The sequence below is a fragment of the Vicugna pacos genome, chromosome 8 (assembly GCF_048564905.1).
Source record: "Vicugna pacos chromosome 8, VicPac4, whole genome shotgun sequence".
Taxonomy (NCBI): domain Eukaryota; kingdom Metazoa; phylum Chordata; class Mammalia; order Artiodactyla; family Camelidae; genus Vicugna; species Vicugna pacos.
The window spans coordinates 77,601,112-77,614,572 of NC_132994.1; the positions used below are offsets into that span (position 1 = coordinate 77,601,112).

Sequence of the window (13,461 nt, forward strand, 5' to 3'; positions counted from 1 at the left end):
CCGTGGGCCTCGGGCCCCTTTGGCGGCGGCTCACGTGCACATCCCAGGCTTTCAGGACCACTTTGTGCCTCAGCCGTCCTGGGGGTGTTGAGGCTGCTTCTGGGCTACACCGTCGCTGCATTGCCTCCCCCTGTAAACCAGACGCTCGAGGTGGATTTGAGCGTGAGGCCCCCGCGGTGGCTGGTGGCAGGAGTGTGATGACCTAAGCATGTCGGGCGTGGTGGGGGCGGGCCCGGCAGTGCAGGCTCTGCAACATGGCCTGGCCCTCCGTCCTCACGGCCACTGCATCCCACGGGGCCTCTCAGCAGGACTGTCGGGCCAGGCCAGGGCTGGGGGTTTCAGAAGGACTTCCACGGGGTACAGAGTCTGTCAGGGTTGTAGAGACGCGGGGAGACCTTGCAGAGCCAGAGGGGAGCATACTAGAACTGTAAGTGTTCACTGCTAGGATATTTTAATGCCCAAAAAGGCACTTAAAGTTTGGGAGGACAAAAACTTGAGGCTGTGTTGATACTGATTGAGTTTCATCTCCAGGCCCTCGGTTCTGGGGCTTCTAATGGCAGTGACGACTGCCCCACCGGGATCTGGCGCCTGGGTCACCGTAAGCGGCAGCAAGCGCTGGGCAGCTTTCCAGCATGGCCACTGGACCGTGGTTTCCTCTATGCTTTGTGCACGGAAAGCTGATTTCAGAGACTTAGTTACACATTCGGGGTCACGTTGAGCCCCAGCAACATTCAGACGGACTGACTTGCAGAAGGAAACCTGTATGAAAAGTGACTGTTTCCATTCCAGTGTTTGTCCAGTGTGTTCAGGGAAGTCTGTGGCCCCAGGAGATACATGTTCGACTTGAAGTTGGGCTATAAAAGCCCATTTCTTGTAAAACTTACTCAACAAATGTGTCTGCTCTGCGCCAGTCCCTAACAGCCCGAGCCTCCCGTGGCAGATCTCAGGAGACAGAAAAACCCAGCTCGTTTTCGTAAACGTAGTAACGGGATTTGTACGCAGAGATGTGCAGGGCACTCGGAAGGCTGCTGGCAGGGCCCAGTTTAAATGCTGGAGATGGTGGAGTTCGTGAGAAGCGTGCTGCCTCGGGGAGCGACGACTCCTGCGGGTAGACGGGAGCCCGAGAGCGGGTCGGGGCCGTTAAACCGCGCGGGCTTCCTGCCCGTCTGAGAAGGGTGTGAAGCAGCCCCGCCCCAGGGTAGCTCGGGCCGCCTCCGGGGGAGGAGGCAGAGCCCACGTGTCGGCTGGGCTGGCGGGGACCGCGTACCTGTGGTTGCCGGCCCTGGGTTTTGGGTTTGATGACCAGGTCGGTGGTGGCTGATGTTGGAGGTGGGATGTCGGGGCCTGGGGGGCCCAGCTGAGGTCAGAGTGGGGTCGGCGATCCCGGGGATGGCGCCAACCAGACAGGCGGGTTCAGTGGTTCTCCTTTTAAGCGAGAACCCGTGTTGGTGCCTCCCGGGTCGATGGCAGTGTCTTCACGCCTTCTGTGGGTTAACCCTCACTCCTTCCTGCCCTGGTGCCGCTGGTGTTTTATTCTTTATGGAGAATCCCGGTGCAGATGGCCTAAGCCTAAATGAGCGACAATGGTTCCAACTTTACAGGGTTTTTAAAGACAGTATAAAACAGTAAGTGATCTAACAACAGAGAGGAGAGGCCTGAAGACACTAGGCCGACTGCACAGCCCAGAAAACGTCCGGCCTCCCAGCAGTTTCCTCCTCCACGGGGACGGGCCCCGCCGCGGGGTCGGCCGTGTGAGCTGAGCGGAGGACGGCGTGTCCGCGGCAGGGAGAGCGGCGTGCGCGGGGCGGCGGGGCGTCTGTTGCTTGCCCTGCTATCTGTTCTGAAGTATCGCGATTAGCATGATTGAAAAATACTGACACACGTGGAAACTGGCCAAAACCCTCTCGCTCTTCGGGAGTTTCATTGTAAATGAACCCGTGTCTCCTGGGAGTTTGCGGTGGTTCCTGCTCATTCTTGCCGTTGTTTCATAGACCTTTAAGAATGTTAACGTGACGGCTCAGAACTGGGAGCTGCAGTCTCTTCACTCCCCTCTGAACAGTCCATGTGGGTCTCTCCTCTCAGAAAGGACCCCCTCCTCCTGTGTCAACAAAAGACGCGAGTCCAGTCTGCCACGGGGACTCGAGATGAGGGAGCGGGGCTGCCGCCGTGAGGCCCACGGGGGTGAGGCCTTCCCGGGACCAGGCGCCAGGACGGGCATCTCACAGTCCCTCCCCGTCCCGCGCGGCCTCTTCTGCGGGCTGAGCTCCTGGTGCGTCCAGAGACACCACGGCGGGGCTTCCACGGGAGGTGGCGGGGAGACCATCGGCGTGGATCCCGCTGGCTGCTGTTAGAGAGAACCGGAGCCATTTGACCGGGGAAGCCCACAGTGTGGACCGGGCCCATTTCCAAGGACGGGAGAGTGTGTGGACATAGGGTCACTGCAGAGACAGCAAGGGGCCCAAGGCCCCCGACGGCCCGGCCACGAGGGGCGCTGGGAGCCCGCCTGAAGCCGGTCAGGAGCGCGCCTGCCCGCGGGGCTGGAGATGTGCGGAGACCTGCCGTCCACGTGCCCGTCAGTGCTGTGCCCTGTTGTCACCATCCCCATCCTGGCTTCATCACTGACGCCTCGACCGAGCCGCGCGCCTGACCACAGAGCCCCGTCTCCTCGCCGTGCAGCCCGCGCGGCCCAGCGTGGGGCGTGCTGTAGGGAGGCAGACACCTCGGGCTGCCGCCACGCAGCCTCTGTGACCCTGAGCGCACATCCTTCTGATGAAGGAGGTCAGAACAGCGCTGTCCGCTAAAGCAGCGCTGACCCCTAGGAACTTCTGCACTATCCAGTAGCCACTCAGAAGTGTAGGTGGCTGGAATAAAATTTATTTTACTTTGCCCAGCATATCCACAGAGTGTAAGACGTCTTCACAAGTGACTCTGCATTCCTCTCCTTGTGGACCCTCACAAACCAGCGTGTCTCACTTGGGACATCCTGCGCAGACTGGCAAGTGTGGGGCCGAGCCTGCGGCCACACCGGCAGCTCCGGGGCCCCTGTTCTGATGAAAGTGAGTGGGTGTGGTTGCTTGAACAAGGTGACCAGTTCAAGTCACGTCATGAAATGCGATGGCTTTCTTAAGCATAAGCCATAGGTGTTAACTGATTGTTAATAACCTCACGTCAGGGAGCTTTTTACGTTCATATGAATGCAGCTTTTGCATTACGTAAGGCAAACCGTGTTCCTTTTTGGACAAACAGTGAAATTGAGGCCAGGAGTTCAGATCACACTCAGCTTCTGTTGACGGTCGGCCGGCGGTCCAAGCCGAACAGTGTGGGGTCCACAGGGCAGGTTAGCAGAGTGGGGGCCGTGGCTCTGGGCTGGTCCTGGCTGCCCAGCGTCACACTTCCAGAGCCTCTGTCAGTGCCCGCCTTTCTTGAGCTGTAGACGTGAACTCTTAAGAGAACGTTAGCAGCTGTTGACGCGTAATGAGCTTGTGGCAACTACTGGCATAGAATTTTGAAAAAAGTTCTTAAGTATGAAAAATAATTACAATTTATCTGCCAGAAATTTACATATACTTTTATGGCTTATTACTCCTTTGAAGGTGACAAATTTAAAGTTTGCACATAGTTTTGTATGATTTCCTCTAGGGAGGAATAAAATTACTCTTGGCACGTTGCTAAATCTGAAACTCTGCCGAGACTGCGGTGATTTTCCAGAACCATCTCCTTCTTCTGACCTGGAAATACCCTCTCCTGCCCCAAATTGAAGACCCATAATGAGGGAGAGAAACAGGTTACAGATGGCACAGGAATTTGTCTTAAAGGGAGGACTTCCTAGGGCAGGCTGCCGTGCGTGCATGTGGGGCCGGCGTGTGGGGCTGGCGTTTGGGGCCGAGGACAGCTGTGAGTGATGTCACCTCTTCTGTGGGATGCCTGGGGCTTGTTCGTGCAGGTCTGCTGAAACTCTGCAGAGAACAAGCAGTCCAGAGGCAGAGGTGGCCAAGAGAATGGAAATCTCGGTGGAGTCTTCAGACTTAGTGCCGGGAACAGGCATGCAGGGTATTGAGACCCCAGCTGTTGCTCTGGTTGCAGGCAGTCTGGAAAAACCTAATTCCAATCACTTGTAAACTTTGGAGAGCTACAGACACCATCATAACAGGTCACTTCTCAGTTTTCATCTTCCGGAGCATTGTTTTTTTTCTCTGGAAACATGAGGTAAGCTTGCAATAACTATTTACATAAATGGCATAAACTATTAAAATGCTTATGTGTTTCAAGTGACAAGTTTCTGCTTTTCTGTTTAATGCTGTTTAATCGAAGAAATGCATGCATGTCACTTATAAAAATCAACGTGTGGAAAGGCTTATAAACCAGGTCGCAGCTCCTCTGCCATCTCCCCCCTCTTCCCAGTCCCTCTACCTAAAGGAAAAAGCAAGTGTTTTTTCCTTTTCAGTTTTGGACCTAAAATGCACAAGCTGCTCTTTCGTCCGTGGCACATAATTCTCATCTGTTCATGCAGCACCTTCAGCAAGGCCTATCCAGGCAGCTCCCCGCCCCAGACGGGCCACCCTGGTGTGTCTGTTGTGGGTGTACCTTGCGTGATGCTGGGGGTGGAGTTGCATAAATGGCATCGGCTGCCATTTCTCTCTAACTGCCACATCTCTTGTGTGTGACCTTCCAGTCTGTCCTGTCCCTTTGGGGCAGGGGCTTAGTTGCCTCACCCTCGATGACAGGCTTCTAGGTTACTTGCAACACCCTGCTGCCAAAACCCATGCAGCATGCGTATCCTCGGCTGTGTCCCTGGAGGCCCCCAGAGGAGACGTCTAGGGACAGGATGGCTGTCTTGTGTGCACAGCACACATATGCACGTTGGGCCTGCGCACAGCACACTCATGCCCGCACTTCCTCTCACAAGGCAGAGCCAGCAGTGGCCTCACTGGCTCCAGGACTACACCTGCCAGCAGGTTTGCCAAAGTGACACCTGGTTCAGTACTCCTGTCTGGTTATTGACCACTTTCAGGCAGTTTCTTGTGATTAACATACTCCAAGGATGACGATTTAGCTCACTGGCAGGCTCTCCTGTCTGTCCCTGGCCTCCTCTGTCTTTGATTCAAGTTTTCAGCAGATACGTGAGCTCCTACACATGCCAAACACCGTCCTTCAGCGCTTCAACAGACAACTCTGCATCTAGTCTGCCAGCCGCGCTCCCCCTGAGAACGGGGCGGCAGGACGAGAGGGATAGAGGCGCTATCTCATACAGGTGGTTCCGACCAGAATCCTGGAACAGGGTGGGAGGAGCTGTGGGGATGTCTCTGGAGAGAACTGTGGGCAGAGGGAGCCTCAGAGGCAAAGGCAGGGACCAGCTAGGAGGTGGAGGGGAGAGGCAGGCGGGCAGCGCATAGGCATCGCGGGCTCTTTGGGATTTACACCGAGGGAAACGGGAAGCCGCTGGGAGGTGATCTGACATTGTTAAAACCCCTGGAGACTAGACCGCAGATAACTATCTTAACTAACAGGCAGTGCACAAAGGTGGCTTTGCAGTGATGGGGGGGAGGGGGGCTGTTCCTGTGTGAGTCCGGTAGGGTTTGTCCATGGATGGGATGTGGGCTGAGAGGGCAGATCCCAAGGCTGAGAGAGTGGGTCCCCAGCTGGGGTCTGAGCGAGCATTGGGCTGGAGGTGCTGAGGGCCCGGGCAGCAGGCCTGGTGCTCGACGGGATCCGTGTGGACATCCCCCAGGTGCCACACGGGCAGTGGGACCTACAGGTCTGAAAGGCAGGAGAGAGGGCGCACTGGACACAGACGTGGACATCCTTGGGGGTGCAGATGGCACCAGAGGCCCTGATACTGGATACTGGTGGAGAAGGACCCTAGTGAGATGGAGGGAAACCTGGATGGCGGGCGCCCTGAAAGCCAAGACTGCTGGACTTGGCTGTGTGGCCGTGATCTGCCACCTCACCTGTTTGCTGGCTGGGGGAAGCCTGGTCCAGGGGGTGGGGAACGGGCGCTACTGCTGACCTCCGTCCCCACTCCCCTGCCCTCCCAGGACCCAGACGCCGCCAACAAGGTGAGCTATCATCCCAGCCCTCTCCCTGCCTTGGCTCTTAGGGTTTGGAGGTGGGAGGGCTCCTGCCCCTTGGTCCTCCCCCAGGCCCCGCGGACTGGGGGGCCGCTGGGAGGGCCTCAGCCAGGCAGTCCCATCACAGGTGTGCACACAGCTGCCCTTGTGGGCCTGCCCCGCCCAGGGCCCTGCTTCCTTGGTGTCTTTTCCCTCACGTGCTTCCGCCCCCGGCCCTCCTGTTCCTGCGGAAGATACATACTCCTGGGGAAAGGAAGACGCGATCACTTATATTTTAAAATTAGAAGGAAAAAAAGGGAAAAGTTAGGTACTTTGCACCCAAAAAGGCTCGTAATTTATATGGAATTTGAATATCCATAATATTTAGAAAACAGTCTTCAAATTTACCTCCACCCCTCCCCCACGCTCCCCCACGCGCGCCCCTCCCTCCCCAGCGCGCCCGCACGCCCCGCCCCCAGCGCGCCGTCGCCTTGGCGCCCACGCGAGGCCCACGCACGCCGGCCCGAAGGCGCAGGCGCAGGCGCAGGCGAGGGCGATGCCGGCGCGCGGCGGGCGCTGGGACGGCTTCTGGGAGCAGCGGGCCCGGCAGCTGCAGCGTCAACTGCAGGTGAGGAGGACGTGGGGCGGGGACCCCCAGGCCATCTGCTGCCGCCCCATCCCCGCTCGGGGCGCTTGAGGGTTTGGACGGGTTGGGCGTCTCACCGAGTTAGAAACAGCACCCCGACCGCCAAGGGGCAGAGGCCCCGCGCCCTCCCGCCCTCCCCGCGACCGTTCACCTCCGGGCCTCCCTCACCCCGGCCCCACCGCAGGGCCGTCTGTCCTCTCCCCCGTCTCCCCTATTCGCTGAATGTCTGCTCTGTTCTGTGCTAAACGTGGGAAGTCGGTGGTTGGGCACCAACCGTTGTAACCTTTCTGTCCCGGTCCTCTCGGGTTACTACAGTTGAGTGAGAATCATAAACACATCATCACCAAGTGAATGTCAGCTGGGAGAGGACCTGGTCAGAGCTGCCAGCCCTGTGCGCGCGCCTGGTACAGCCACCCGGCCTGGAGAAGGCGGGGCATCTCCCTGCCAGCGCAGTGGTGAGATGGGAGAGGTCCCCCTCCCTCAGTGGGGTTCAGGGGTCAGGGTGGGACTGTCTGGGGAGGGCAGCATCCCGGATGCGGCTGCGTGGTGGGCGGGTTTGGGGTGGGGGGACCCTTGCGCACAGGAGTCTGCTGGTTGAGGCTTAGAGCCCGGAAGAGGTCAGTCCATGCAGGGCCAGCACGACCGGGCAGGAGTCTCTATGGCGGGAGCAGGGAGAAGCAGCTGAAGAGATGATTAGAGCCGATTTGAGATGTCACTTTGCAGCAGGCAGTGGGACCAGGGCAAGGTCGGGCACGCAGGGCCCAGTTAGGAGGCCGTCGTAGGGCAGGACCTCTGGATGGTAGGGTGAGGACCTCCGCGGACCCACACCCGAGCAGGGCGGGCCAATCTGGTGATGGCTGGAGACAGCAAGCTCTTTCAGCCCCTGGGCGTCGCCTTCAAGATACATAAGATGAAGAAACATTTATCCAAGGATATCTGCTGCGTCTACCAAAACTGTCCCAGTAGGGACAGTCTGCGGCTCCCTTCCTCCCACCACCTGCACCCAGCCTGTCACTTGGGCTGTGAGGGGCCAAGAAGATGGCCCCCCTCTCCCCTCAGCTCCCAACCGAGAGCCACTGTACCTCATCGGGAGGGACAGACGCCAGCGCAAAGTTGAAGAGGGTGAATACCTAGTGAGTGTGATAGAGGCTGGGGGCTCCCTCCTCCACCCGGCCTCCACCAATAGGGTAGAGGCTACCCAAAACAGAGGCCGAGAAGGCTGGAGTCTAATTGCTCTGCCCCAGCTCGCCAGCACAGAGGCTCCTCTCTGTGTCCTCACCTCCTCTGTAAGGCCACCAGTCAGGCTGGATTAGAGCCCACCCTGACGGCCTCATTTTAACTTAATCCCCTCTTCAAAGGACCTCTCTCCAAATAGTCACTTCGTGAGGTCCCAGGGGTTAGAGCTTCAACCTGTGAATTTGAGGTGGATACAACACAGCCCATTACAAGCAACAAGCCAGATCACAGGAGGTGGCCAAGAGCCCTCCTGGGGTTAGGAAACCAGCTTCCTAAGAACTGAGCCTCGGCTTAATTGGACCACACAGTGGAGGAATCTATTCCCCAGGCCATGCTGAAATAATGGAAACCCTCAGTCAGTAATCAGTGGGGCTGAACAGGTGGGTGTGATACCAAAGGAAGCAGGCAGGCTTCGCAGAGTGGCCAGGAGGGACAGCCCTGCGGGAATCCTCTGTGCGGCACCGGCGTGCGCTGGGGCCGGGTTTCCCGGAGCTGCTCCAGCCGCTCCTGCCGCGGGGACGCGGGGAGCCGCTGAGTGCGCAGCACAGCTGCGGCCCCAAGGAAGCGCATGGAGCCTGTGTCCGGAGTTCCTGCAGTACGTTACCTGCAATGTCCAGTTTTCAGCAAAACATTATGAAAGATGGAAAGAAACAGGAAACTGAGACTCTGCCGCAGGGGAAAAAAAGACGACAACCAGTGAGAAGGCCCAGGAGCTGAATTTAATCAGCAGTGACCTCAAAGCAGCCGTTATAAATGTGTTTAAAAAACTGAACGAAACTGCACTTGCAGAAGTAAAGGGAAATGTGATATTATCTCATCAAATAGAAAATATCCATAAAGAGATTAAAAAATTTTAAATGATAATCCTGGAGTTGAAAATAACTGAAATGAAAGCATTCTCTAGAGGAACTCAAGTGGATTTGACAGCTTACAGAATGGGAGAAAATATTGCAAATGATGTGCCTGACAAGGGCTTAATTTCCAGAGTATATAAACACTCATACAAATTAATAACAAAAAAACAAACAGCTCAATCCAAAAATGGACAGAAAACCTAAACAAGCAATTCTCCACTGAAGACATACAAATGGCCAATAGGCATATGAGAAAATGCTCAGTATCACTAATTATCAGGGAAATGCAAATCAAAACTACAATGAGTTGTTACCTCACACCAGTCAGAATGGCCTTCATTAAAAAGTCCATGAACGATAAATGCTGGAGGGGGTGTGGAGAAAAGGGAACCCCCCCCTACACTGTCAGTGGGAATGTAGTTTGGTGCAATGGAAAACAGTATGGAGATTCCTCAAAAAACCAAAAATAGACTTACCATATGACCCAGGATCCCACTCCTGGACATTTATCCAGAGGGAACTCTAACATGCACCCCAGTGTTCACAGCAGCACTATATGCAATAGCCAAGACATGGAAGCAACCTAAATGTCCAGTGACAGATGACTGGATAAAGAAGTTGTGATATATTTATACAATGGAATACTACTCAGCCATAAAAAAGAGTAAAATAATGCCATTTGCAGCAACATGGATGGACCTGGAGATCATCATTCTAAGTGAAGTAAGACAAAAAGAGAAAAATAAATATGAAATCACTCATATGTGAAATCTTAAAAAAAAAGAGGGAAAGATACACAAATGAACTTATTTACAAAACAGAAACAGACTCACAGAGAAAACAAACGTATGGTTACCAGGGGTTAAGGGGGTGGGAAGGGATAAGTTGGGAGTTTGAGATTTGCTGGTACTAGCTAGTATGTATAAAATAAACAGCAAGTTCCTACTGTATAACACAGGGAACTATATTCAATATCTTGTAGTAACTGATAATGAAAAAGAATATAAAAACAAATACACGTCTGCACATGTATGACTGAACTATTATGCTGTACACCAGAAATTGACACAGCATTGAAAACTGACTATACTTCAGTTAGAAAAAAAAGAGTGAATTTCAATGGACAAAAAAAAAAAATCCGCAAACTTAAGGTAGGATGGTAGAAATTATGCAATCCTAAGAACAGAGAGAAAAGTGGAAGGAAGGAAAACAAAGTAACCTCAGAAAAAGATGTGAAACCTTTAAGTGAACCAGCATATATGTAATGGGAGTACCAGAAGGAGAGGAGAGACAGGAGCAGAAAAAATATTCAAAGAGGTAGTTGCTCAGGAATGCTCCAAATTTGCTGAAGTTTGCAATATATTATTTTAAAAAAGGCTTAATGACCTCCAAGTAGGGTAAATACAAACATACCTACACCCACACATGTAAAACCTTGAAAGAGGAGCAGTTGTCACGTCAACCCTAAACGGTGCTGTCTGACGTCTCATCAGCACAATGGAGGTCAAGGGCAGCAGGGTGACCTTCAAAGTGCAGAAAGAAGAGAAAGGCTGTCAACCAAGAATCTTACAGCCAGCAAAACTCTTTCAAAAATGAAGACAAAATAAAAGCAGCCCCAGATAAACAAATCTGAGAAAGTATATTGCTAACAGGCCTACCTTATAAGAGACACTAATGGAGGTTCCTTGGGCTGAAAGCAAGTGACCTGCATGGAAACTCAAATTCACAAAGAACGCCAATGAAGATAATTATATAATTACATGTCTTTTTCTTCCTTCTTCTTTTGATTGATTTACAAAGCAGTCGTATAAAGCAATATGTGTATAATTGTATTGTTGGACCTATAACATGTAAAAATGTAATAATTAGACAAAAATAGCATAAAGGTGGTGGATGGGAGTAAAATTTTATTGAGGTAAGAAAATGTCACCAGAGGCTAATTAAATCCACAGGAACAAATGAAGAGAACCAGAAATGGTGAAGAAAAGGGGAAAAAAAGCAAATCCTTTAAATAAATACTGGCTGTCCTTTGTTTCTGCTGCTTCTTTAATGAACGTGGAACTATGAAAAGTAATAAATAGAACAATGTATCACTACATTCATTAACATATATATATATTGATGTAATGTGTGTAACAGCAGTGAAGGGGAAAGGAGCATGCAGCTGTGCAGGGATAGTGTTTCTGCACCCCACCAGAATAAGTCTATAAATGTGAAGTAGATTCTTCCAGGTTCAGATTATAGGGTCAGCCCTAGAGCAACCACTAAGAAAATGACTCAAAAAACAGTGAAAAAGATTATCAAAGGAATTAAAATGTTACATCAGAAAATACACACTTGATGTGAAAGAAAGCAGTAAAAGAGAAACAAAAATGGCACAAAACACATAGGGAAAAGAAGTTAAATGTCAGGCATAAATCCCTGTCAGTGATGTTAGAGTGTGTGGATTAAGAATTCATTCAAAAGGCAGACACTGTTAGGCTGCATGAAAAGCAAGACCCAACTGCGAGCTGCCCGCAGGAGACACGTTGGAGATTCAAGGACAGAAGTTGGCTGAAAGTGAAGGGGTGGGAAAAGATGCGTTACATCACCATCAAACACAAGGAAACTGATATCAAACCAAATAGACTTTAAGACCAAAAAAAAAAGTTACTGGAGGAAAAGAGGGACATTTTAGTGCATGAAAAGCAAGACCCAGCTGCGAGCTGCCTGCAGGAGACACGTTGGAGGTTCATGGACAGAAGTTGGTTGAAAGTGAAGGGGTGGGAAAAGATGCGTTACATCACCATCAAACACAAGGAAACTGATATCAAACCAAATAGACTTTAAGACCACAAAAAAAAGTTACTGGAGGAAAAGAGGGACATTTTAGAATGACAGAAGGGAAGACACGAATTATAAACGTATGCATCTAACGACAAAGCTCTAGGATCGGTACAGCAGAAGCAACACAATTGAAGGGAGAAATGGACAATTCAAACATAGCAGTTGAAGACGTCAACACTCCACTTTCAGTAACGGGCAGGTTGGGCAGCAGACCAACAGTGAAACAGGCTTGAACAGCAGCCGAGCTGACCGGACCTCACAGGCGTCCCTGGGAAGCCACCCGCCCAGCAGCGGGGCGCGTTCCTCTCCAGTGCACAGTGAGCCCCTCCGAGCTGGGCCACGTGATGGGCCCCGAAACAGGCCTGAGTGAGTTGAAAAGGACAGGAATCACATAACATGTTCTCTTGTTGCAATGAAAGGAAGGTAGGAATTAATGACAAAGAAATGTAATGAGTTCACAAATACATGAAATTGAACAAGGCACTTCTAAATAACCAACAGATTAAAGAGGAGATAAAAAAGGAGGTTAGGCGATATTTTGAGATGAGTGAAAATTAAGATTCCACATACCTAAATTTGGGGGATTCAGCCAAAGCAGTGCTTAAGGTGCTTTACAGATGTGAACACCTCTGTTTAAAAAGTGGAGAGATCTCATGTCAACAAGCTGACCTTCCACCTCAAGACACTGGGTGAAGCCAAGACAGTGAGAACCGAAGCCAGCAGAGGGCTGGAAACAGCGAAGATTCAAGTAGAAACGGATGAAGCTGAGACTAGGAAGACAGAAAATCGACAAAACCAGAAGTCGGCTCTTTGGAAAGATCAACAGAGTTGATAGACCTGTAGCCTGACTGACTGATGAGAGAGAAGACTCGGGTGAGCACCGTGAAGAATAGGAGCGGGCAGGCTGCCGAGCTGACAGGAGCAAAAGGGCTTAGAAGGACATGCTGCGAACAGCATTGCTCAGGAGCTAGGTGCCCTGCAGGAAGTGGTCAAATGCCTTAAAAACAAACGTCCAAAGCTGATTCCAGAAGAACTAGAAAATGTGAACAAAACTGGAATAAGAGATTAAATTAATAATAAAAAGTCCCTCACAACGTAAAGCCCAGGCCTAGACGGCTTCACTGGTGAATTCCACCAAACATTTAAAGAAGAATTAACTTCACAAACGTCCAGAAGACAGACAAGGAGGGAACACATCCCATTCCCTGAGGCCAGTATCACCCCGACACCAAAACCACAAAAACATCCCAAGAAATACATAGAGCGACATCTCTTAGGAATATAGATGCAAAAACTTTAAAAACTATGAGCAAACTGAATCCAGCAATATATGTGTAAAGGATTATACATCATGACCAAGTGGGATGTATCCCCAAAACACAGAAATGCAAAGTTGGCCTAGTAAATCGGTGAATGTAATAGACCGGACCTGTAAAGGACAGAACCCCCGGGATCATTTCTGCAGACCCAGAAAAAGCGTTTGACAGCCTTCGACTCCCCTTCATGACAAAAGCACTCAGCCCGACGAGAGGCGGCGGTGGAAACCACTCAGCTGACGTCACACCTGCTGCTGAGCGGAGCAGGCAGCAGGCTCGTTCCCGCCGCTTCCGTGCGCCGTCGTCCGGTGGTGCCACGGAGGGCGGTTAGGCAGGATGACGGGGGAGGCATCTATGTCAGAGAAGGAGAAGTAAGACTACTTCTGTTTGCAGATGACAGCATCTGACGTGCAGAAAATCCTAAGGACTCCACCGAAAACACAAAAAACAAAACCACGCTAAAAACCATCTATTAGCACGACTGAGTGAGCTCAGTGGGGCTTGGGGGCGCGCGGCCTGCATGCAGAAATAACTGC

General features: G+C 52.0%; 1 protein-coding gene across 10 annotated transcripts in view; it reads left to right on the forward strand.

The window, feature by feature from the left end:
- Positions 1 to 6,590: 6,590 nt before the first annotated feature.
- The window catches only part of KIF25 (kinesin family member 25), a 56,051-nt gene continuing 49,180 nt past the window's right edge, over positions 6,591 to 13,461 (forward strand). For 9 of the 10 annotated variants that reach the window (XM_072966226.1, XM_072966227.1, XM_072966228.1 and 6 more), the window contains exon 1: positions 6,591 to 6,675. In XM_072966226.1, the coding sequence (XP_072822327.1) occupies positions 6,604 to 6,675 (72 nt within the window). In that variant the 5' untranslated portion in view covers positions 6,591 to 6,603. Of the gene's footprint in view, positions 6,676 to 7,008; positions 7,149 to 13,461 lie in introns of all 10 variants that reach the window. The other variant, XM_072966233.1, reaches the window with a different exon arrangement.